Source organism: Gobio gobio, assembly GCF_949357685.1.
Source record: "Gobio gobio genome assembly, chromosome: 3".
Classification (NCBI taxonomy): domain Eukaryota; kingdom Metazoa; phylum Chordata; class Actinopteri; order Cypriniformes; family Gobionidae; genus Gobio; species Gobio gobio.
The window spans coordinates 56,053,603-56,079,506 of record NC_137099.1 but is presented as its reverse complement, the minus strand read 5'-3'; the positions used below and the strand labels follow the sequence as shown (position 1 = coordinate 56,079,506).

The 25,904-nt window shown below is 40.0% G+C and overlaps 1 protein-coding gene across 2 annotated transcripts in view; it reads left to right on the top strand.

Annotated features, from left to right (window-relative positions):
• Window positions 1–25,904, top strand: part of usp34 (ubiquitin specific peptidase 34) — a 90,259-nt gene that overhangs the window by 30,119 nt on the left and 34,236 nt on the right. For both annotated transcript variants that reach the window (XM_079812741.1, XM_079812740.1), the window contains exons 11-32: window positions 6,569–6,694; window positions 6,843–6,972; window positions 10,921–11,051; window positions 11,134–11,903; window positions 13,306–13,520; window positions 15,552–15,667; window positions 15,744–15,871; window positions 15,967–16,056; window positions 16,406–16,501; window positions 16,587–16,669; window positions 16,755–16,909; window positions 16,999–17,112; window positions 17,216–17,315; window positions 19,078–19,237; window positions 19,452–19,578; window positions 19,716–19,863; window positions 21,679–21,779; window positions 21,869–22,078; window positions 22,158–22,283; window positions 24,626–24,748; window positions 24,841–24,924; window positions 25,142–25,228. In XM_079812741.1, coding sequence (XP_079668867.1) covers window positions 6,569–6,694; window positions 6,843–6,972; window positions 10,921–11,051; window positions 11,134–11,903; window positions 13,306–13,520; window positions 15,552–15,667; window positions 15,744–15,871; window positions 15,967–16,056; window positions 16,406–16,501; window positions 16,587–16,669; window positions 16,755–16,909; window positions 16,999–17,112; window positions 17,216–17,315; window positions 19,078–19,237; window positions 19,452–19,578; window positions 19,716–19,863; window positions 21,679–21,779; window positions 21,869–22,078; window positions 22,158–22,283; window positions 24,626–24,748; window positions 24,841–24,924; window positions 25,142–25,228 — 3,420 coding nt within the window. The remainder of the gene's footprint in view (window positions 1–6,568; window positions 6,695–6,842; window positions 6,973–10,920; window positions 11,052–11,133; window positions 11,904–13,305; window positions 13,521–15,551; window positions 15,668–15,743; window positions 15,872–15,966; window positions 16,057–16,405; window positions 16,502–16,586; window positions 16,670–16,754; window positions 16,910–16,998; window positions 17,113–17,215; window positions 17,316–19,077; window positions 19,238–19,451; window positions 19,579–19,715; window positions 19,864–21,678; window positions 21,780–21,868; window positions 22,079–22,157; window positions 22,284–24,625; window positions 24,749–24,840; window positions 24,925–25,141; window positions 25,229–25,904) is intronic.

Here is a 25,904-nt window from a genome sequence, read left to right as displayed (position 1 = left end):
TCCAGAAGGGTTGTACCTATTCTCTTAATGAGTCATGGGTGTGTTTTGGGTATAACGCGCAATAAACCAATGTCTCATCTCCCATTCCCTTTAAAAGCTAGTTGTGCACGCGCCATGGAGGATGCACTATTTACATGGCGGAATTTGCGAGCGGAAAGACTGACCTTTTATTTTTAATATTTAAAAATGTTTGTGTGCTGCTGAGCGTCCCTGTGTGTGTAATAAGCAGAGTGTATATAGAAAACTGTTAAAGAGCACCTATCATGGAATTTTGAAATTTACCTTTCATGTAGTGTGTAACATAGATCTAAGTGAACAAAAACATCCTGCATAGTTTGAAATATGACAGTGCACCGTATATATAGTTATTTTCTTTCAAAAGTAAGAGTCGACTCGGAGTCATTTTTAAGAATCGTTAGAAGACCGAAGCTTTTTATCTGACTAGATGACGTCAACTTGTCAAGTTATTTGAATACGATACGCCCACTTATTGCGCTCCAAGACGCCAGTGAAAACTAGAAAACATCATGGCGACGAGACACCAGTGAAAACTAGAAAACATCATGGCGACGAGACGCCAGTGAAAACTAGAAAACATCATGGCGACGAGACGCCAGTGAAAACTAGAAAACATCATGGCGACGAGACGCTGTGTTCTGAAGTGCGACTCAAAAGCAAACTTTTTTCATCTGCCCAAGGATGAGCATTTGAAGACTAAGTGGCTTGAAGACAAACCATACATCGTCGCGATTGTGTGTTTATTAGTCTTCAAATGTATGTTTGGCGATCTCAGGAAGCTTTTATTATGGACTTCTATTATGGCACATGGTATCTTCTTCGTCTGTCTGTACCATATATGGACTACATGTGCACAGAGCGCCCTCCGGCTGCCAGGATGAATTGAAAACAACACATAAGAGACTCAATCGCTCATGATTAGGCTATATCTGCGCATTTTGAGGAAGTATTGAATAAAAAATACTCCTCTGTTTAGAAATTTGACACAGACATATGAGAATCTATCAATATGTCTCCTCATCTGCACACTTTTGAACTAAAAGCCCTGAGGGATGTTGATTTGTCGCGAGTCTTCGTGAGGAGAATAGAGGAGTTTTTTTATGAATGAGATCAGCTGAGGCTCATATTACAATCAAACGGTACCGACACGGTTTTCATATTCATAACTCCTGACACATATTAACAAATTACTGTCACTATAAGACTTTGATGGGCGTTCCGTTTCCGAGAATATCTGCACAGACTACACCAATCACAACTGACTGGGTCATCGGATAAATGTATTGAGAGGTAACAGAAACACTTAAAGCACCATCATGTGAATACATGAGCACAAATGAATCATTACTTCAATGGAAAGTATCATTTAAACAAGGGATATCAACCAAACATAATAAACTCAGGTCATCAAACAGTTAACATAAACTTCATAGTAAGTACATAAATCAACTTACTTCATACTATATACGCACACATCAAAGGTGAAGCAAGCACAGAGTCTGTTTGAAACACTCATGCCATGCTGAGCTATTCACTAGCATTAATCAATGCCACCTGCTGGAGATGGGCGGAGCAAAGTGTCTGCTGCTCAGACAGTGCGCTCTGACATTGGCTGATTGCCAGAGCAAGTCTCTCAGTCACAACTTTCAAAATACAAGTCCCAATGGGCCTTTTTAAACGTGTATGTGCATTGTTCACCCGCCTATAGGCTCATATTGCTAACGTGCCCTTTAAATAACAAAAAAAACTGCGATATTGACTTTAGACCAGGTTTTGTTGGTCAATGGCGCAGCCGTTTTCAGTTCCTCATAATAGCAAGTTTCTATTTAAACAAAGTGGCTCTGGATGTGAAAATGATAACTGCGTAGGGCTGAAACTAGCAAAAAACACTTGCGACAGGTGTATGACAGGGCTGTAACCACCATAGACATTGACAAGCCCCCCCCATAATTAGAAAAGGCCAAATTGCTCCCCCCCAATATTTTAAATTCTTGCACTGCTCTCCTGCACGCCGCCCTCTGTATGTTAGGATGACAAAAAGGTTTAAAAGTTACATTTTAGTCTGGTTTGCATCAGTGGTCTAACAGCGCTCGTCAATGTCAAAATGATTGAGATGGCCAATCAAATCAAAGTAGGCGGGGTTTACGTTCTCTTTTGGCTCGTGCACAGTCTTCACACAGACAAGCGTGTCAGTCTATCGCTTAATGCCATTATGGGGACTCTTAACGGGGATTCTATCTAGTGAAATCAGAAAACAAAATGCACACAAATGTATCCCTGCTCTTAATATACAATCATTGAACATCTTTGATTTTAATGAAGAAGAAAAAACTATTTGAGGGCGGATTTGAACCTGTAACCTTTGACACGGTTTACAAAAACTCTACCACCAGACCACTAAGGGGTTCAAATGTTAACAGCGGATCTATGTATGTATTCACTAACGGGAAAAATCTCGAGTCTAACGATATATTTGACGCAAATGAATGCAAATATTATTTGCAAATCGTCCCAAAATGATTATTAAACCTAGAACTTAGTTCACTGTTCCGTTTCTTTATACTTGCCCCCCCCCCCCCCCAATGTTCAAGACATGGTTACGGCCTTGGTGTATGATAGGGGCCATGCTATTTGGGACAAAAACAGCACTTGTGTGATGTTGCGTGCCTTACTCATGTGATATTGCATCGTGAAATAAACCCATACAGGGGCATTTTTGCCCTGATATCTTGAATTTTAACTGCGTTCTTTAGGCTTCATCACTAGGGTTGGGTACCGAACTCTGTACTTTTAAGGGCACCGACCGAATTACGTCGGCACTACCTACCGAGTACCGATTCACATTAAATCAATCGGTACCAAATTTCGGTACATGAGAACGCATATTGTGATTATAGACTAGTGTCCGTGAATATTAAACCGCAAAAAGACTATTTAAATACGAATCCTGCGCATCTCTGTGCGAATGAATGCGTAAACGCGCGGTTTACAGTCTATGGGTTTACCTCACACACACACACTCACTCAGAATCGTGTGTGACGGTCGCATGTTTCGATCTCTGCCTCTCATATGAGGACATGAACGCACGAGCATCATCTCCAGAGCCACTGAGTCACTTCATGAGCATTTTACCGTTTAATTTGAGAAAAACTACCGTCATATCATAAACACACAGAAACTCAAATTCACGGCAACCCGTCAAAATAAAAGTTTGGCTAACTTGACAAATATAATAACCTCTCAATTTAATAATAATACTAACACTAATGTAATAATAATAAATTATCAAAACTTAATTTAAATTTTTTTTTTTAATAAATTACAATTTTTCAAATCTTCATTTGATTACCAGAAAATACATAAGACATAGTTTGTGGAAAATCTTTTCATAGAAATGAAATTAAAAAGAAAAAATAATAATATGGTTTTTTTTTATGAATTAAATTAAGTAGCTAGTAGCCTACTATTTACTAGTAAATATTACAGTAATCAAACATCACAGACAATGGCAGACAGAGACCAGGGCAGCTCTGGCGTAATGTCAATAACACTTCTATAAATGACTTACAGGTTCTTTACAGTTATTTATGTAAACATCCTAAAAGTACCGAATAAAGGTACCGTTGGGTACTGGTACCGAATTTTAGGTACCGGTACCGGTTAAAATGTAAACGCTACCCAACCCTATTCATCACCCAGTGAGTTGTTGCCCTGCTTCATGTTCGTCATCAATCATTTCTGTGAAATGGAAGATGAACTACGTAGGTCTGGGGTTAATAATTCGAACATGTTATTTTCCCCCGTTACTAGTTAATTGAATTAGCGCATTAAATCAACAGCCCTAATGTATATATAATAAATTAATAATAATAAATTATCATTCGTTATTTTCAAAATGTTATTTAATAATAATAATAATTTGTAATTGACTTCCGAACGGCAATATAACTAAAAAAAAATGCAAAATAACTTTTATATTTGATATAATAACTGAATGTTTCTTTTTGTAAATGTTGCATATTATGTTCTAAACTTTTTTTTTTTACTTTTTTAACTATTTTTTATTTCTTTTAGTGGAACGCATGCAAAAGAACAGAACAGAACAGTCAGGTCACAAGGGGTATCACATACAATTATGTTTTTCATATGCCTTTACAGGGCTCCAGAGTGCGACCAAATGGTCGCATTTTGCGACTAAAATTTGAGAGTGTGCGACTGAATTTTACATCCAGTCGCACATGTGCGACCAGTAAATTTGCCTGCTGTCGGTACTGGAGAAATTAAGAAAATACACTTACTAATTATAATTGATAGACGTTATGTCTGGCAAATTCTATCTTTGCCAGCCGTTTCTATATGAGATAATATTAAACCATTTGTCCGTGATGCATTTTGCCATTCGCAATCCAGAAGAGAGAGAAAGCGAACAAGCTCTCACGTGGAGCTACAGCTACACAACACCACAGTCAGCTTAATGAGTGACGATGGCCAAGAACTAAACAAAAGTTTAGTCTGCTTAAACTTTAGGGATGTGCTGTGAAATTAATCTAATTTTATTTTCGATTTTGGCTTCCAAGAATTATTAAAAGATGGAATGAGGTAAAACTATTCCTATAGCCGTGTTCCGTCGAGCGCGACTTCCCTTCACAGCCTTGCGCTGTCATTTCTCCCTAAACCTAAACTTAACTTCAGAATCAGTGATTGTTGTAAACTGCAGTCTCTACTGTTGCTAAACTGCGGGGTGTGTTTGATAATAAAGAGCTATTAAATGCACAATAATCCGCGCAAGAGACGCTGTTTCCAACTTCAAGGCGGCTTATGTGTGTGTGCTGCGAAATGGACCGACTTGCACTTAATATTTTAGGCTTCGTGTGCGCGCCTAAACCATCAAATAAACAACAAATAGCCGGTGTCAAAATGACCGGATTGGAGAGTAGTTACTTTAACAGTTTATATCTTAAATGGGCGTAAATAGTTTGGAGAAATAGGAGAATATGATATTATTAGTTCTGCATTCGGTCTTAAAGGGGCAGCGTCTAATAAACCTGCTGACCATTGAGCCATTCATTCGAATCGAACTAAAGGCAAATAGAAAATATTCACATCTCTTGAATTAATAACTTTAGCTTTTATAAGCATTAATCTATCAATTTGTACAGTGAAAACTATGCAGTGTTATTTTACATTTCATTACTTTATTAGATTTCTTTGTAGGTTTGTTCTTTACTGTAATATTAATGTTAGCAGACCTTCCGAATGCCTGCACACTGGTCCATTTACAAATAGTTTAAATGTTATATGTTTAAAATATAAATGTTTTATATTTTGTTCAAACTTTGCGGTTTCTTTTGCTATAGATATTTTACTTTTCAGATTATGAAGCCATGTTAATTATGTTCTTAATTATGTTTTTTTTTTATAAAAAAAAATAAATAAAGTATAATAAAAAGAACCGGTAAGAATACTGTTAAAGTACCGGACCGATAAGCAGTATCGGTAAGAGTAGTAATACCATTAAAACCTTAACGATACCCATCCCTATTAGTAATACAGTGGATATTTGTAGATTTGGTTAGCATGTTGATTTACGGTGTGCGCCCATAAAATTTCTGGTTGTGCCCCTAAAATTTTCAGTTGGGGGCCACTGTGCTCCTAGTCAAAAAAGTTAGTCTGGAGCCCTGCTTTAGCTTCATATCAGGGGTCACTTTCCCAATAGTTCCAGAAGAAAGAGAGACAGGGCAGGTAAGAGCCAAAATCAGCAGGCGAATATTTATGGTCCTTTCAAGTCCATAAAAGGGGTAACTAATCAGCTTGTTAAACAATAATAATTTGGTTTATTACAGTAACAATGATTGAAGAACTCACTTGTATGGCCTATTAATATATAGAGACTACAGTATAATAACTATAATAGTTTGCAAAGGATTTGTAAGTACTTTATTACTGTATACTTATTATAAAGTGTGACCATGAAAGCTAAATAGAAATTAAATTAAAACGACAAACATAATAAAATGACTAAAACGTAAAAAAACGGACAATATAAACAATCAATTCAAAATATTAAGCGCTATAATGGTATATAAATACTAAAATAACCCTGTATACTGTACTGAGTAATAGACGCTCTCCTTTAGAGCTGACGCTATTATTGTCATTTTGAAGAGGTTTTGCAATATTTTAGGTCACACTTTAGATTAAGGTCCAATTCTAAGAGTTAACTATGACCTTTGCCTCAATAATCCCCTAATTACTGCTTATTAATAGTTAGTAACGTAGCTGTTAAGTTTAGATATTGGGTTGGATTATGTAGAATAAGGCATTAGTATGTGTTTTTATAAATAAGTACTAATAAACAGTCAATATCCTAGTAATATGCATGCTAATAAGCAACTAGCTAATAGTGAGACGAAATCAGAAATTCTGCCCTCTTGATACAAGTACATGAGAACAAGAACACACATGCACTCTTTCTCTCGTCTGCCTTTGTGTCATTTATTTGCCCGTATGACAGTGTTGACCAGGCTTCTGTGTCTCTGTTTTCTCCAGCTGAAACACTGCAGTCGCTACATCCATGACCTGTTCCCCTCGCTCATAAAGAACCTGGACCCTGTTCCTCTGCGGCACGTGCTCAGCCTGGTGTCAGGGTTACACCCCAGCGCGCACACCGAACAGGTACCGCACATGAGAGACATACACAGAGGCGGTTTAGTCATACGCTCAGCTGGATGATTTGCAATTAACATAACCACACTCGTTTGAGCTCCTGAAATAAATGTATTTTTACCTAGCTGTCCTAAATGAGTTGTTTCTCTGTGTGCAGACGCTGTATTTGGCGTCCATGTTGATCAAGGCCTTGTGGAATAACGCCCTGGCAGCCAAAACTCAGCTGTCCAAACAGAGCTCCTTCGCCTCCCTGCTCAACACCAACATTCCCATGGGCAACAAGAAAGGTGTGTGACTTCTGCTTTTTGGTGTTCGTGCCAAAGGTTTAAGATTGATGAAGCTGGTGTTGACGAATGCTAAATGTGAATTCTGTTCACAATATACTGAATTAGACTCTTCATATTGTATTAAGTTTTAGTCAGAATCCGCCGATAGCAAAAATGGCAATTGAAGTCAAACATAAAATGACCTGCACAAGTTATTTTACTTCTGTAATGTGAAAATAGTTAGTTTTTTTTGTGGAGTATTGTGCACCAGTAAATCAACCAGAAGGGCATATTAAAGGGGCTATATGCGTTTTTCTGAAATTTAAACTCGCGACTGACACCTGTGGCCAAAAAACAGAACTGCTCTTATTTTCTGCTCGCTCTCGCAGCGGTGGTGACGTCACATCCGCAGACAGCGCGGGAAAAACCTACCCGCCAGAAAATAGGAAAAATAGGATACAGGCTTATAGGTGCACCCACTGTGAGCGGACAAGGTGTCAGTATGCTCATCAGGAGATGTTTGAGTCATAAATGGTAAAATAAAAAGGCTATTGTTACGTTTATTTTGGGGAAAAAGTTGCATATAGCCCCTTTAAGTATATAAATAGGGTACATTTTTGATATATTATTGACTCCAGTTTGTTGTCCATTTTATTTATTCTGCCACTGTGGCTCATATAAGCATTTCAGTGCAAAGAGTTTCAGGTTAAAATGCTATAAAAAAATAATAATAATGTAAATACATAACATGTTATTATCTTAGCCATTGTGGCAAAGATACTTTCTTTATTTTTCAACTGGCTCAAATAAGCATCTCTGTATGCGTTTCTGGTTAAATTTATTTAGTCACTATGGCTAAGATAATGTTAAGATGTATTTATTTATGTATTTTGCCACTATGGTCAATATGATGTGAAATGTATTTATTTATTTACAATGGCTAAGATACTGTTAATATTTGATTTATTTATTTTGCCTCTATGGCTAAGATAATGTTAACATTTGATTTATTTATTTTGCCTCTATGACTAAGATAATGTTAACTATTTATTTGTTTATTTATTTATTTTGAATAAATATTATTCATATTATTCATATTATAAGATAATATTAATGTTAACATTTCTTCATTCATTCATTCATTCATGCATTCATTCATTTATTTATTTTTTCATTTATTTATTTAGCCACTGTGGCTCAGATAAGAATCTCAGTGTAAAGAGTTTCTGGTTCAAATGTCAGTTTAACCTCTTATCCCGCTGCCCCTATTTTAGAGAATTTTCTGAAAACTATAAAAATGTCTGCAGCTCTTAAACCCTATGGTCTACATTCATAAATCTAGTCTTATTTTAAACTAGACACTTGAAATGTTGTTACCCAAGAGGCATAATAACTCGTAGAATAAGGAGTATAGGAACAGAGAAATAAGTAGTACAGGAACAGAGTAAAACAAGGTCAAATATACATGTGAATTGAAATTCACTTATGGAAAAAAATATATATGAGATTTTAATGTTAAGAGCCTGAAAATAACCTAAATATAAATCTGAATGTCTGATCATGTTTTGATTCAAATCTGAGGATGATACTCTCAGTAATGTAGCTTCTGTAAGCTTTTATGTCAAGAAAAGTCTAGGTGTCCTTTCAAAAAGGCCAATTGTAAAGAGGAGTTTTTCATTCTAATAAATCTGCAACAAACTGCTATTTATAATGGATATACAGTTACTGAAAAACTAAAGCAACTATTTACAGAATTTACAAAGTGTAAAAAACTAATTTAGTTGATAAAAACAGACTGTCATAGATTCTGCGCGCTCATATCCGGTGTCTGCGCAAACTGAGAAGCACCTGCCGGTGTGTGAATGAAGACGTAAGCACTATTAGTTTTTGTTGACAAAAAATTGTGCAAGATGACGCCTTTTGATTGGTTACTATGTCCATCCATCAAAACTTTGCTGGCAAGGCATTGGCTAGGCATTGACTGCCTTTATCCAACTAAAACCAGGGGTGCAATGATTGACAGCTCGCGAGCCAGTAATGCGCTTCCTGTATTTGATGACTCATCAGAAAGCTTGTGATTGAAGGAGAGAGACGAGGGAGTGCTTAATGATACTGGAAGAGACTAATCTTGCAGGGGATATCACCAGAAACGGATTAGAATCAATATTTAAATGGACATGATCGATTACTCCAACTTAGGGATGCGCGGTATACCGGTACTGCAAAAATACCGGTATATATTTTATTTCAAACGGTACGATATCATGATTTTGCTCATTTCGGTATATGCTGCTGTTCCGAAGTTCGCCGCTAGGTGGCAGCGCGCTACCCAAACTGACGCGAAACCGGCAAATGTGGCAACAGAACAAGATGAATACAGCAGTTGAATCTCACTCAACACGCACAAAACTCAGTAGACGTGAAATTTGGAATTACTTTGCTTATAAAACTGCTGAAGAACCATCAAACCTTGCCAAGCATCTGCCACTTAATTCCTGACTTGTAAGACATTAAGAGATCGACAGGTGAGTGCATAATTCTAACGATCTAATTTAGACATTTTTCTTTCAAAACTGATTAACACACATACATAAGATCGTATCGTTTAAATATAAAGAAATCTCCAGCGTTCGTTTCAACCAGTGACGTTTAGACCTCATAATATTTGCACACATACTATTGCACTATTTACATCCGCGAAAGACATAACCAACTGTGTTTATGTAACTACTCACTAAAGATTGACATTTTTGACATAATTTTGTGTGTATTTGACTGAGGAAAAACAACTTAATTTGGAATGCGCGAGCTCTAAAGGCTTGTGTGTGTGTGTGTGTGTGTGTGTTTGTTGTTGGCATGAGCGCAAAGAAACCTCTCTCTCTCAAAGAGCTCTCATCCCATATGTATTACGAAATGCTATAAAATCGCTTGCATGTTCAAATTGGCGAGGTTTAAAAAGACGTGGGCAGTGATTTCAGTCAGTTGTCCCGCAACGGAAGCGAAAGTGTTGAATCTGAGCGCGCAGATTGCTTTTATAGTGCAGGTGCGATGTCTTTTCAAGCCAGAAGCAATGGAGACGCGCAGTAATGCTGAAATTACTTACAAAAAAGTTTCCAAATGACTGATTGATGTGACAATCTTTGTTGATTAATTTAATAATAAACATTTGCGGTAATTTCCCGCTTCATAAACCCAAAACTTGCGAGAGTGAGCAAAATTATGCACAATACCCGCATCAAAATTCAGACCCTGTATGGTATCGATTTAATATCGGTACTTCGGTATTAGATTGTGGTACCGTACCGAAGACAAAATTGTGGTATCGAGCCATCCCTACTCCAACTCAAAACGCTCATGCAAACAAAGGAGGATTTTTTTTTCTTTCTATTTTTTCGTTGTTTTGGATTAAAAAATGGGATGCATTTTGAAGAGTGGACCCTTACACTGACATGTATGCGAGTGTTTCTTGGTTTCGTCCGATCTGAACGACAGGAGTTTATTATATCCATGTTTAAATAGCGAGTGTTTCTGCATTTCATTTAACCCTTTCCTCTCTGGTGTATTTATCGCAAAAACAAGTTCAGAACATGAATCTTGAGTGTTTTAGCTTTAAAATGATGCATAGTTTGTGATAGTTGATTGAATATTTTTTATAAAACGAAAGTAGATAAAAGTACAACCACGCCCACTCACGTCAACCCCCCCACCCAACCCACGATCCGCTGCGGGTTAAGAAGTTAACAAAAAGGATATTGTGTGCGTTTAAAAAAAAAAGGAATAACCAGTCCGTTCTCAGGTGCGTAGAACAAAAAAGTTGTCAACTAAATAGCCAAAATTGTCCGCACACTGAAAAACATGCAATTAGACCAAAGCAAGGGTCTATCAAAATAATTTAACATTTGCCAAGTGAAAAGTGTCTTAAAAACAGACCAAAGAGCAAACATGTCAGTTTACAATATTGTCCCCCAGGTTCTCCTGCAGGAAGCCCAGAGAGCAGTGACAACAGCGACACTCATCACAGTGGAGGAAGTGACATGGAGATGGACGAGCCAATCATGAGCAGCGGAAAACGAGGGCAGCAGAGGCTGTCGGACACAGAGGTAACGTTTGCGCATATTCCAAATTAGTACATGAAAACAAGTGTCATTGAGCTTAATTGAGGTGTTTTCTGCTGTTCCGCAGGAGTCTCTTCAGGGCAGCTCGGACGAGACGGCCAACAGCGGCGAGGAGGGCAGCAGCAGCGGCCGCAGCGAGGCGTCAAGCAATGAGGCTGGATCCAGCCGAGCCAGCCAATCAGCAGGCAGCCCAGGCAGCGAGTTGCACTCCGACGACATGGCTGACAGTGAGGCCCTGAAGGAGGAGGAAGAGGAGGAGGAAGAAGAGGAGGACGACGACGAGGATGACGATGAGGATGATGAGGACGATGAAGACGACAGACCTGGCGTCACGTCCGAGGGCAGTCCGCAGAAAGAAACCCGAGACACCAGAGAGCCTTCTACGTCAGAGATGCGCAAACGCAAAGCCGGCGAAGCGCTCGGAGAGGTCCAGGGTCCTCCTGAGCGGCCCGGCATCCCGCCTGGCATTCCTGTCTCCGGACTTTCCAAAACCAAATCAAACCCTTTCACCCCAGAATCAGCCGCTGCCATGGTTGCCTCGTCTTCCTCCCTTAGGATCCTTGATCCCTGCTCTTCTTCATCAGTGTGCCTGGAAGGAACGTCGGGAGAGCAGGCTGATCCCTCCTCACATTCCCAGGATCCCCAGCAACCACAGCAGGGCGGCCCAGAGATGGACACCTCACACGGGGCATCCCAGGAGCCAGCTTGTATGCCTCGACCGGCGGACTTCCTGACGGAGGCCATGGGCAACGAGTTCTTCAACTGCAGGCGTTTCATCAGCCCTCAGCATCACCATCATCACCACCATCACCACCATCACCACCACCACCATGATGGGTGAGGCTACCTTTCAAATGTGTCGTTGAGCTCCCGTACTGTCTACAACTGTGCATTTTGGGATTGCGATCTTACAGGGGACCTATTGTGCACTTTTTCAGTCCTGATTTTGTTTTTGGGCTCTACTAGAATAGGTTTTCATGCTTGAATGTACAAAAATCATTGTTTTTCACATATTCTCCGTTGTTGCAGCTTGTCTCTTCCCAGTCTGTCAGTAATGCTCTGTTTAGTTCCTGTCTCTATCCTTCCAAAAAGCGCAATGTTCTCAGATTGGTCGGCTGGACCAGTGTGTTGTTTCGAGTGTGTTTGGGAACTACTAATGCAACTCAACTAGGCTGTATGTCTAGGGCAAGAATTAATTAAATGAGGGATATTGCGACATGTTCGTTCACAAAACCAAACTCAAGTTCAGGGTTCAGAAACAGTGCGCACTGATGTAGAGAATAACTCCCGCTGGAGTGACTTTGTGCTTTCTAACTTTGCAGACCTTTTTCATGCTCAAACAGTAACATTACACACTAAGAAAGTTGACTTAAATTGCTGTCTAGGTAAAGGGCTCACTTGATTTTGACGCAGAGTAGAGGTCTGTAGTCCTGTGGCATGACCGTGGGATCTCTGTGTGGCGCGGGACAAGTTTTTAATTGCTGTGTGCGGCAGGGAAGACACTGATATGTGCGCGGGAAGCAGGAGGAAAAAATGACTCGTGCTCCCACATAATATCATCTACTAATAACAGCACAGCACTAGCCTGATGTCGTCATACTCAGATTCTAGTCAGAATATGACTCTGATACTGCTCCATTAGGCTGTGATTCAACCCAAGCGCTCTTTGGTGACGTGATGATGACGTTACTGTTGATCATCGTATAAAGCCCGCCCTGGCAATTTGATTGGTCCGAACAGCTCTGGTTCCAGTTGCTCCACAACGGATCAAGTCCAGACCGAACTTCCCAATCTCAAATGTTGTGGCATCCAGGCTAGCACAGTACAAGTCTGTCAGGAAGAAATACCCTAGTATAGACACTGGAACGAGATGGGGCCGGGTGCATAAACCGTTAAGACTAGTCTTACAAGTTAGACATAAATTTTTTTCTTTAAGACTGTTCATAATTTTTTTTAATCAGTTACATAAAAACATAGACTGGCCTAATTTGATGCGAAAAGTAAGACTGAATGCCTCTTGCCTAACTGCAAGTGGCTCATACTAGATCGTAAGACACTGTCTTAACATAATGGCTTAGTTTATGCAACTGGTCCATGGAATCTAACCCGGACTGGGACAAAAAAAAAAATCAGCGTAGACCTCTTCCTACAGACATTTGTGGGTGGGAACAGGACAAAACGTGGTTTTGGTGGGAGCATTTCAATGTCTTCAGGTAATAAACTCTCTCTCTCGCCGCAGTCACATGGTGGAGGACATGCTGAGCGCCGATGACGTAAGCTGCAGCAGTTCCCAAGTCAGCGCCAAATCCGAGAAGAACATGGCGGATTTTGACGGAGAAGAGTCCGGCTGTGAGGAAGAGCTAGTCCAGATCAACTCTCACGCTGAGCTCAGCTCTCACCTGCAGCAACACCTGCCCAACCTGGCCTCCATATACCACGAGCACCTGGTGCAAGGTACATACACTCCTCTGCACTGTGTTCACTTACACACAAGCGTGATTTCAGTGTCTCGAAGCGGCTTGCTTTGCACTAAATGCTGCACCACACAAACTCCATCTCTGAAAAATCGCTGTTTGGGTCGCTTATAACATGCATAAGAAAACGCAGCATATGCTTAACAAGAACTACAAAAGAATTTAATTCCAAAAATTTAAATTAGCCCATGATTTACTCACCCTCAAGTCATCCTAGGTGTGTATGACATTCTTCTTTCAGACAAACACAATCAGAGTTATATTAAAAAAGTCCTGGCTTTTCCAAGCTTTATAATGGCAGTGACTTGTAGGGTCGTTTTTGAAGTCCATAAAAGTGCACCTATCCATCATGTAACTGCTCAACACGGCTCCGGGGGGTTAATAAAGGCCTCCTGAAGAGAAGTGGTGTGTTTGTGGAAGAAAAATATCCATATTTAAAACTTTATAGACTAAAATAACTAACTTCTGGCGGTCAGCGGTGCGCCAGTCGACTTGTGCTAAAAGAGTAACCCCTGACACGATGTACAGGAGCATCACGCTTTGACACCTCTCGTGGATAGAGCTGAGTAAAAAACTCAAGCCCCTTTTCTCTTATATCGAAATCCTCCATTTATCTTTAAAAATCCTCGTTTTAGACTCTAATTCATGACCAGTGTTTTGTTTAGCTCTATCCTCTGTGCTTCTGCGTTCGTCAATAAGCATGCGTCATGTGTTTAAGGGTCAAGGGTTACTCTTAGCGCAAGTCGACTTGCGTACCGCTGACCGCCGGAAGCTAGGTATGTTAGTCTATAAAGTTTTAAATATAGATATTTTTCTTACACAAACACGCCACTTCGCTTCAGAAGGCCTTTATTAACCCCCTGGAGCCGTGTGGAGCAGTTATATGATGGATAGATGCACTTTTATGATGGATAGATGCACTTTAATGATGGATAGATGCACTTTAATGATGGATAGATGCACTTTTATGATGGATAGATGCACTTTAATGATGGATAGATGCACTTTTATGATGGATAGATGCACTTTAATGATGGATAGATGCACTTTTATGATGGATAGATGCACTTTAATGATGGATAGATGCACTTTTATGATGGATAGATGCACTTTTATGATGTATAGATGCACTTTTATGATGGATAGATGCACTTTTATGATGGATAGATGCACTTTAATGATGGATAGATGCACTTTTATGATGGATAGATGCACTTTAATGATGGATAGATGCACTTTTATGATGGATAGATGCACTTTTATGATGGATAGATGCACTTTTATGATGGATAGATGCACTTTTATGATGGATAGATGCACTTTAATGATGGATAGATGCACTTTTATGATGGATAGATGCACTTTAATGATGGATAGATGCACTTTTATGATGGATAGATGCACTTTAATGATGGATAGATGCACTTTTATGATGGATAGATGCACTTTAATGATGGATAGATGCACTTTTATGATGGATAGATGCACTTTAATGATGGATAGATGCACTTTTATAATGGATAGATGCACTTTAATGATGGATAGATGCACTTTAATGATGGATAGATGCACTTTTATGATGGATAGATGCACTTTTATGATGGATAGATGCACTTTTATGATGGATAGATGCACTTTTATGATGGATAGATGCACTTTTATGGACTTCAAAAACGACAACCATTCACTGCCATTATAAAGCTTGGAAGAGCCAGGATATTTTTACTATAACTCATATACATAATGTCATATACATCAGGATGGCTTGAGGGTGAGTAAATCATGGGCTAATTTTCATTTTTGGGTGAACTATCCCTTTAAGGTATTTTTCCATCAAAATATAGGCTCTGTAAAATTAGAACTTTTTCAACATTATAAATAAAGTAGTGAGACAGTGAGAGAATTTTATCTGCGCCTACTTGAAATATGATTTCATACGAAAGTCACATGATAATTTTAGTGTTGTTAGTCCAGGATGTTTATATTTTCCTGTTCTAAATGTCCGCTCCAGGTCCGTCGGTGCACAAACACCAGTACTCCACCCATGCCGTGACTGACATCAACCTGGACAACGTGTGCAAGAACGGAAACACTCTTCTGTGGGACCTGGTCCAGGACGATAACGCGGTAAGTTTACTTCACAGCAGACTATTTGAAGCATGTCCAATGTCGATTGCGATTCTCATGTTGTGACTGTGACTAGATCCACCTATCGGAGGGCTTGATCAACGAGGCGGAGAAGCTGTTGTGCTCTCTGGTCTGCTGGTTCACTGACCGTCAGATCCGCATGCGCTTCATCGAGGGCTGTCTGGAGAACCTCGCCAACCACCGGTGAGGCCAGCACTGATGTGAAAGAGCTTTGGGCTTCTCTCAGGTCCTGCGGGAGATATTTGACCATTTTGTTTCTGTGTGTGTGTGTTCATCAGGTCGGTGGTGGTGTCCTTGCGTTTGCTGCCGAAGCTCTTTGGAACATTCCAGCAGTTCGGCTCCAGCTATGACACCCATTGGATAACCATGTAAGAACTCCGCCCATCCGCTTGTAATGTTTTTTCAATTCAGAATTAGCTTGATAGCTTGAAACTTGTATTAGTTTATAGATGTTTTTGGATAAGTAAATGTTCTTACTTTCCCTGTGTGTGTGTGTGTGTGTGTGTGTGTGTGTGTGTGTGTGTGTGTGTGTGTGTGTGTGTGTGTGTGTGTGTGTGTGTGTGTGTGTGTGTGTGTGTGTGTGTGTGTGTGTGTGTGTGTGTGTGTGTGTGTGTGTGTGTGTGTGTGTGTGTGTGTGTGTGTGTGTGTGTGTGTGTGTGTGTGTGTGTGTGTGTGTGTGTGTGTGTGTGTGTGTGTGTGTGTGTGTGCGCGCTGCAGGTGGGCGGAGAAGGAGCTGCACATGATGAAGCTCTTCTTCGATGATCTGTTACACTATATCCAGGACGTGAGAGAGCAGCGCCACAAATTCGCTCTGTAAGTCTGGGTCAAAGTATTCATGTCTTTCTTTTGTCTGAAGTGTGTGTATAGTGAGTTTAAACATCAATCCCATGTGTCTCAGGTACAGTCACAGTGCGGAGGTGCAGGTGCGTCTGCAGTTCCTCACCTGTGTGTTCTCAACGCTCGGATCACCTGACCACTTCAGTGAGTCTCTCACACAAATCGGCGCCTGTGTGCATGTGAGAATTGCTTTGTAACGATATGAATATCCTCTGTGTGTGTGTGTCAGGGTTGAGTCTGGAGCAGGTGGACATCCTGTGGCACTGTTTAGTGGAGGACTCTGAGTGTTACGACGACGCCTTGCACTGGTTCCTAAACCAGGTCCGCAGTAAAGACCAGCACGCGATGGGCATGGAGACGTATAAACATCTCTTCCTGGAGAAGGTATAGTTAAAGCCCAACTTGTGTACAGTATGTGCCATGAGAATGAATCTTTCATCACCTGATCCTCAACGTCTCTCTCTCTCTCTCAGATGCCTCAGCTGAAGCCGGAGACGATCAGCATGACGGGTCTTAATTTGTTTCAGCATCTGTGTAATCTGGCTCGTCTGGCCACCAGCGCTTATGACAGCAGCTCCAACTGCGAGGTTTGATGCAGCGAATCTCGAAATCTGTCTGGTTTGTCTGGATATGTTCTTTCTGAACTCTCTCTCTCTCTCTCTCTCTCTCTCTCTCTCTCTCTCTCTGTAGTTGTGTGGTATGGATCAGCTGTGGGGAATCGCATTGAGGGCTCAGTCCGCAGACATCAGCCGAGCTGCGATCCAGTACATCAACTCCTATTACATCAGCGGTCAGTTAACTGCAAACTCTTACATGTATTGTATAATTCATAACTATTAAATGTTTACAGATTTAGAACCTCTCAGATTGAGAATAAATGCAGGAAGAAACATTACTGTTCTCAAATGTTTTACTACAGTGATGGATGGATGGATAGATGGATGGATGGATGGATGGATGGAGGAATAGAAAAGCAGATGGATGGATGGATGAATGAATAGAAAGGCAGATGGATACATGGATGGATGGATGGATGATAAATGTATGGATGGATGAATGAATAGAAAGGCAGATGGATACATGGATGGATGGATGGATGATAAATGTATGGATGGATGAATGAATAGAAAGGCAGATGGATACATGGATGGATGGATGGATGGATGATAAATGTATGGATGGATGAATGAATAGAAAATCGGATCGAGGGATCGATGAATAGAAAAGCGGATGGATTGATGGATAAATGGATGGATGGATTAATAGAAAATCGGAAGCATGATAAATGGATGGTTGGATGGATGAATAGAAAGGCAGATTGATTGATTGATCGATCGATGGATGATAAATGGATGGATGGATGAATGAATGAATAGAAAATCGGATGGATAGATTGATGGATAAATAGATGGATGAATAGAAAGGGATGTATGGATGAATGAATAGAAAATCGGATGGATGATAAATGGATGGATGGATGGATGGAAGATGGATAGAAAGGAGGATGGATGGATGATAAATGGATGTATGGATGAATTAATAGAAAATCGGATGGATGATAAATGGATGGTTGGATGGATGAATAGAAAGGCAGATGGATTGATCGATGGATGGATAAATGAATTGATAGATGGATGAAATGTATGGATGGATGAATTAATGAATGAATAGAAAATCGGATGGATGGATGGATGTTAAATGGATGGATGAATGAATAGAAAATCAGATGGATGATAAATGGATGGATGGATGAATAGAAAGGCAGATGGATGGATTGATGGATAAATAGATGGATGAATAGAAAGGCAGAAGGATGGATGGATGGATGGATGGATGATAAATGGATGTATGGATGGATGTTAAATGAATGGATGGATGGATGATTGAATGAATTAATAGAAAATCAGATGGATGATGGATAGAAAGGCTTATGGGTGGATGGATGGATGATAAATGGATGGATGTTAAATGGATGGATGGATACATGGATAGAAAGGCAGATGGATTGATTGATGGATGGATGAATAGATAGATGGATGAATGAATAGAAAATCAGATGGATTGATTGATTGATGGATAAATAGATGGATGAATAGAAAGGCAGATGGATTGATCGATGGACGGATTGATGGATGGATGAATAGATAGATGGATGATGAATGAATGAATGAAAATCAGATGGATGGATGGATTGATGGATAAATAGATGGATGAATAGAAATGAAATGGATTGATTGATGGATAGAGGGATAAATAAATAGATGGATGGATGATAAATGGATGAAAGAGAGAATGAATGAATAGAAAATCTGATGGATGGATAAATAGATAGATAAATGGATGGATGGATGTATAAATAGATAGATAGATAAATGGATGGATGGATGGATGGATGGATGGATGGATAAATAGGTGGATAAATGGATGGATAGATGCCACAGGTTAAATGTGCAGTCTGTCCCAGTGGAGTTTATGATGGTTGTGTATTGTGCGTGTGTGTGTGTGTGTGTGTGTGTGTAATGTGATGTATTTATGAGTGTGTGTAACCGCAGGTAAAACGGGTCTGGAGAAGGAGCAGGAGTTCATCAGTAAGTGTATGGAGAGCCTGATGATGGCGTCTGCTAACCTGGAGAAAGACGCCCACTCCAGCCTCACCATCATCGAGAGAGGACTGCTGCTGCTCAAAACACACCTGGAGGCCTTCAGACGCAGGTACACACACACACACACACACACACACACACTCACACACACACATTTCCTCACTACATGAGAAATTCACCAGGTTTGATATCAAAATGTAAACACTCATGTGCACATTGAGTAAGTCATGGCATTTACACTTGTAAACACTCATTGAGTCTGTGTGTGTGTGTGTGTGTGTGTGTGTGTGTGTGTGTGTGTGTGTGTGTGTGTGTGTGTTCAGGTTTGCGTATCACCTGCGGCAGTGGCAGATCGAGGGCACGGGCATCAGCAGTCATCTGAAAGCTCTCAGTGATAAACAGTCTCTCCCGCTCAGAATCGTGTGTCAGCCGGCCGGACTGCCCGACAAGGTGGACCTTCATCATCATCTTCATCACTATTGTTTGCTCAGACGTCAAGCTGAGTTTAATCACGCTTTCTTCATAAACAAGCAGCATTTCCTCCTCTCTTGCTCATGCTCATGTTGTGTGTGTGTGTGTGTGTGTAGATGACCATCGAGATGTACCCCAGCGATCAGGTGGCTGATCTGAGGGCAGAGGTCACTCACTGGTATGAGAACCTTCAGAAGGATCAGCTCAGCCAACAGGCACAGCTGCAGGAGTTCGGCCAGACCAGCCGGCAGCAGGACTTCCCAGGTGCTCTATCTATCTATCTATCTATCTATCTATCTATCTATCTATCTATCTATCTATCTATCTATCTATCTATCTATCTATCTATCTATCTATCTATCTGTCTGTCTGTCTGTCTGTCTGTCTGTCTGTCTGTCTGTCTGTCTGTCTGTCTGTCTGTCTGTCTGTCTGTCTGTCTGTCTGTCTGTCTGTCTGTCTGTCTGTTCTGTCTGTCTGTCTGTCTGTCTGTCTGTCTGTCTGTCTGTCTGTCTGTCTGTCTGTCTGTCTGTCTGTCTGTCTGTCTGTTCTATCTATCTATCTATCTATCTATCTATCTATCTATCTATCTATCTATCTATCTATCTATCTATCTATCTGTCTGTCTGTCTGTCTGTCTGTCTGTCTGTCTGTCTGTCTGTCTGTCTGTCTGTCTGTCTGTCTGTCTGTCTGTCTGTCTGTCTGTCTGTCTGTCTGTCTGTCTGTCTGTCTGTCTGTCTGTCTGTCTGTCTGTATGTTCTATCTATCTATCTATCTATCTATCTATCTATCTATCTATCTATCTATCTATCGTTCTATCTATCTATCGTTCTATCTATCTATCGTTCTATCTATCTATCGTTCTATCTATCGTTCTATCTATCGTTCTATCTATCGTTCTATCTATCTATCTATCTATCTATCTATCTATCTATCTATCTATCTATCTATCGTTCTATCGTTCTATCGTTCTATCGTTCTATCGTTCTATCGTTCTATCTATCTATCGTTCTATCGTTCTATTGTTCTATCTATCTATCTATCTATCGTTCTATCTATCTATCGTTCTATCTATCTATCTATCTATCTATCTATCTATTGTTCTATCTATCTATCTATTGTTCTATCTATCTATCTATCTATCTATTGTTCTATCTATCTATCTATTGTTCTATCTATCTATCTATTGTTCTATCTATCTATTGTTCTAACTATTGTTCTTTCTTTTGTTTATCTATCTATCGTTCGTTCTTTCTATCTATCGTTCGTTCGTTCTTTTGTTCTCTCTGTCTTTCTATTGTTCTATCATTCTATCCATCGTTCTATCGTTATCTATCGTTCTATCTATCATTCTATCTATCGTTCTATCTATCTATCTATCGTTCTATCTATCTATCAATCTATCGTTCTATCTATCATTCTATCTATCATTCTATCTATCGTTCTATCTATCAATCTATCATTCAATCGTCATCTATCTATCGTTCTATCTATCTTTTGTGCTCTATCTTTCTATTGTTCTACCGTTCTATCTATCTTTCTATTGTTCTATCTATTGTACTATCCATCCATTTTTTTAAGAGTCAGTCAAAAAGAAAAATATATATTCATAATAAATACGTAACATATACAGTAATCAATCATATATAAAGTTGAACTTAAATCTCTCAATTTACAAGTACAAATGATTGTTCATATGGAAACACTCTGCAGTCAGATTCACCGTGTGTGTGTGTGTGTGTGTGTGTGTGTGTGTGTGTGTGTGTGTGTGTGTGTGTGTGTGTGTGTGTGTGTGTGTCTGTGTCTGTGTCTGTGTCTGTGTCTGTGTCTGTGTCTGTGTCTGTGTCTGTGTCTGTGTCTGTGTCTGTGTCTGTGTCTGTGTCTGTGTGTCTGTGTCTGTGTCTGTGTCTGTGTCTGTGTCTGTGTCTGTGTCTGTGTCTGTGTCTGTGTCTGTGTCTGTGTCTGTGTCTGTGTCTGTGTCTGTGTCTGTGTCTGTGTCTGTGTCTGTGTCTGTGTCTGTGTCTGTGTCTGTGTCTGTGTCTGTGTCTGTGTGTGTGTGTGTGTGTGTGTGTTTCTGTGCAGGTGGTCTGATGGGTCCGGTGCGCATGATCTCATCCGGACACGAGCTGACCACCGACTATGATGAGAAGACTCTTCATGAGCTCGGCTTCAAGGACATGCAGGTACCGGCATCAGATCCACACACACACACACACACACACACCCACAGCACTCCAACATCAAACACAGAGCCTGTTCTGTGTGCCGTCAGATGGTGTTCGTGTCCCTGGGCGCTCCGCGGAGGGAGAGGAAGGGCGAGGGTGTCCAGCTGCCGGCCTCGTGTCTGCCGCCCCCTCAGAAGGAGCACATTCCCATGCTTCTGCTCCTGCAGGAGCCCCACCTCACCACCCTCTTCGACCTGCTGGAGATGCTGGCCTGCTTCAAACCGCCCGGCCCTGACAGACCCCAGCACAGCACTGAGGTAACGTCCGGCTCCACACCTCTGACCCCGTCCAGACTGAGTTCAACCAGCATCCAATCCGGTGTGTTTCCCCCTGCAGAGCGTTCGCTGCGAGGAGCTGCACCTGCACGCGGAGAATCTCTCTCGCCGTGTGTGGGAGCTGCTCATGCTGCTGCCCACGTGTCCCAGCATGCTCCAGGCCTTCCAGAACATCTCCGATGACACGGTCAGTCATATGACACATTGATTTAACCCCTTAGAGCTGTTCAGTCACTTCTGACCGCAAAATTGTACGTTTTTTATTTTTTTAACCCTCTGGGGTTCTTCATTTATTGGTCACACTCAGGGCCTTCGGGTCAAAAATGACCCAGAGGGCGGGATTAAGATTAAGATAAAAAAAAAGATTTGAGTAAAATCAATGAAATATATTTTTGTTCAATAATATTTTTTCTTTTCTTTTTTGGGGCCCTATCTTGCACCCAGCGCAATTGACTTTGTACACCGACGCATGTGTCATTCCTATTTTGCACCCGCGCAAAGCGCGCTTTTCCCTCCACAGAAGCACGTCGCTAAACTAGTGAATGAACTTGCGCTCCCTGGGCGGTTCAGCGCAAAAAAGGAGGCGTGTTCCGGCGCAAACAATCCCTGGTGCTATTTTGCTGTTCCATTAAACAATTGCGCCACTGACCAGAAAAAACCTAGTCTAAAGTCAGTGGCGCGTTGCGCGTTGTTCATTATGCTATTTTAAGGGCGCATGCTTGACCATAATGTATAGCGTGCACAACGCGCATACACTTTGCTCATGTAATCTACACAGATGCAACAGCTATTTTTGCAAATCATAAATTGTTACACTAAAAAAATATTAACACATGAGATGACGGAAATCATTGTGGTGTGCCACGAAGATGTGAAAAAATAGGCATAAATCTAGCTTACAAATGATTCAGGCTAATTGTAATAATTAAGGATAAGACCTGTTTGCCCAATAGTGGCAAGACATATATGTATATAAGGACATCTGACAAATTGGTTTGTCCGTCAAGAACCAGGAAAAAAAATCGACTGAAAAACTGAAAAAACTGAAAGACTGAAAAAAAAAAAAGACTGTGAAATCACCTTTACCATAATGTACAACATTACAACTTCATTTCTCTGTCTTTCACTGCTCTTACAAGCACATCAGTCTCCTCGGCTGTGAACCGCTCCTGGCGTGCGCCTGGTAAATACGCCATAATAATAGCAATCCTTAATGGAACTTGCGCACCTGCTTTTAAAGGGAATGTTGGATGACGCTCGGATTGGTTTATTCACGTTACGCCCAAACCACACCTATGAATAATGAAGCTACTTCAGACCAACCCATTTTAGATTTGCGCCGGGCGCAAGAGCCATTTATCCCGCCGGGAAAATAGCAACAGCGCCGAGACCCGCCCACAAAGTTACTTGCGCTTCACGCTTTGACACTTGCGTTTCAGATCGTTAAAATAGGGCCCTTGGTGTTTTGAGATAATTTTATGATTTATAATTAATATTTATGCAATAATTATGACCCATTTTTCCATATTTTTTATATATGATATATATATTACATTTTTTATTAAAGCTGTATTTCATTTTAGAGTCAAGCCTAGGCCTCATGAAAGCAATTTTTTAAATGAGATCGGGGCCATCTGGAGGACACATTGAGCATTTTTATCACGCAATAGCACATTTTTACCACTATAGTGGATCTTGCGTTTTATAAAAATTTTTTGGAATGGTCCGAAACTTGTTGACTTTATTGGTACTTGGTATTTGAACACCCACAAAAATTGGGGACAGGATTTGAAAAGTATAAGTGGTCGTAAAAAAAAAAAAGTAACACTCAGGACCTTCAGGTCAAAAATGACCCCCATAGGAAATGAATGGCAAATCGGCAAAAATATGAAAATACAGAGTTTTTTTTTGTGCATACAATCTACAAATCAGCCAGGATGCAGAAAAAAAGGACTCAACAGTGAAGGGCTGAATCTCAAAACAGACAAAAAAAACTCACACACACTTAAACACACAAAAACACACGCACACACAAATTAACGCGTGCCATTCCAAAAGCTATTTGTGTTTTTGTGTGTGTGTGAGTGTTTTTGTCTGTTTTGCACTCTTGATGTTTTAGGGATTCACCCCTTCACTGTTGAGTCCTTTTTTTCTACATCCTGGCTGATTTGTAGATTGTATGCACAAAAAAACTCTGTATTTTCATATTTTTGATTTCCCATTCATTTCCTATGGGGGTCATTTTTGACCCGAAGGTCCTGAGTGTGACTATTTTTTTTAAGACCACTTATACTTTTCAAATCCTGTCCCCAATTTTTTGGGTGTTCATATACCAAGTACCAATAAAGTCACCAAGTTTCGGACCATTCCGATTTAGCTACGATTTTTTTACATTTTTTTATAAAACGCTTCGGGTAATTTTTGACCCGAAGAACCCCAGAGGGTTAAAGCGTGTAGTGTCTTGCCTTAAGAGATTTCTTCTTGAACGTGCACTGCATGAAAGTTGATTTGTGCTCGTTGTGACTTTAGGGATCTGACGGTTTGTGCTGGAAGGATCTGCTGAGGATCAAGAGCCCCCATAAGCTGCTTTACGCTTTAGAAATCATAGAAGCCCTCGGCAAACCCAACCGCAGGATTCACCGCGAGTCCACGGTACGCATGCGGAATCACACAGACCATCTCCTTCACACACGCAGGTCTGGAAATGAAAGATTGTCATGTGCTGGTGTTTGTGTGTATTTCAGGGCAGTTACAGTGATCTGTATCCAGACTCTGACGACTCCAGTGAGGAACAGATTGAGAACAGCAAGAACACCTGGAGCTGCAAGGTCTCTTCTCGCACTTTCTCTAAAAATGATCTGTTGTTATTGGTGTTTGACTTGTGAAATAGACACTCAGTTGAACTTCAAATGTAGAGGTTTTGGTAAAATGATTACACCTGTATATTCCAGTCCTTGTGCTCTGATTTATGAATCTGTGCGGTGTGTGTGCTTGAGCTGGACGGATGTCTCTGAATGACACACTCCTCCCGTGTCTCTCTTGCAGTTTGTGTCGTCTGGAGGCCTTCAGCTTCTGCTGGACATTTTTAACAGTGCAATTTTAGAGCCGAAAGAACAAGAGTCCTGGACGGTGGTGAGTGTCAAGAACATGTCTGTGGCTAAAGGGAGCTATACAAAAATGAAGCATGATTTTATTTTATTTAAAGTTTTTTGGCATTATGATATGATTTTAAATGAAAATTCTCATTACTATAAAATGAAAAATTATACTGTGATGCAAAACAAATATGTATTGTGATATGATTTTGTTTTGTAATCATACAATTTAAATATAGATAATGCTTGAATTTGTATTAATTTAATTAAAACAAATCACATATCCAGGATAGTTTTGAATACATAATAATGAGAATATATATTTATTTAATTATTATGTAATTTATTTTGGCATTACAAAAAGAGTTCTTCAAGGAGAAGTGCTCATATCATATTCAGAAATGTGTTTTTTTTTCTCTAAAAATCCAAAAATTATTTTTAAATGTGTTTATTTTTGCATTATAAAGATAAGAGTTACGAAAAGTAGATGTGCATAATTGTCCTGAAGATAATTTATAAAATGTTACTGGCCATATTTCTTATATCAAAAGCGTTTGGTTTTAGTTTTTTTCTAAAAATGAGAAATTATTTATTTTTCCATTACAAAAATTTGAGCTTCTCGGGGTAATATGCATAATTTTTTTAAAGGTGTCATGAACTGGCTTTTAAAAAAAAAATTATACTGTTTTCTGAGGTCAACTTATGACGTTTGC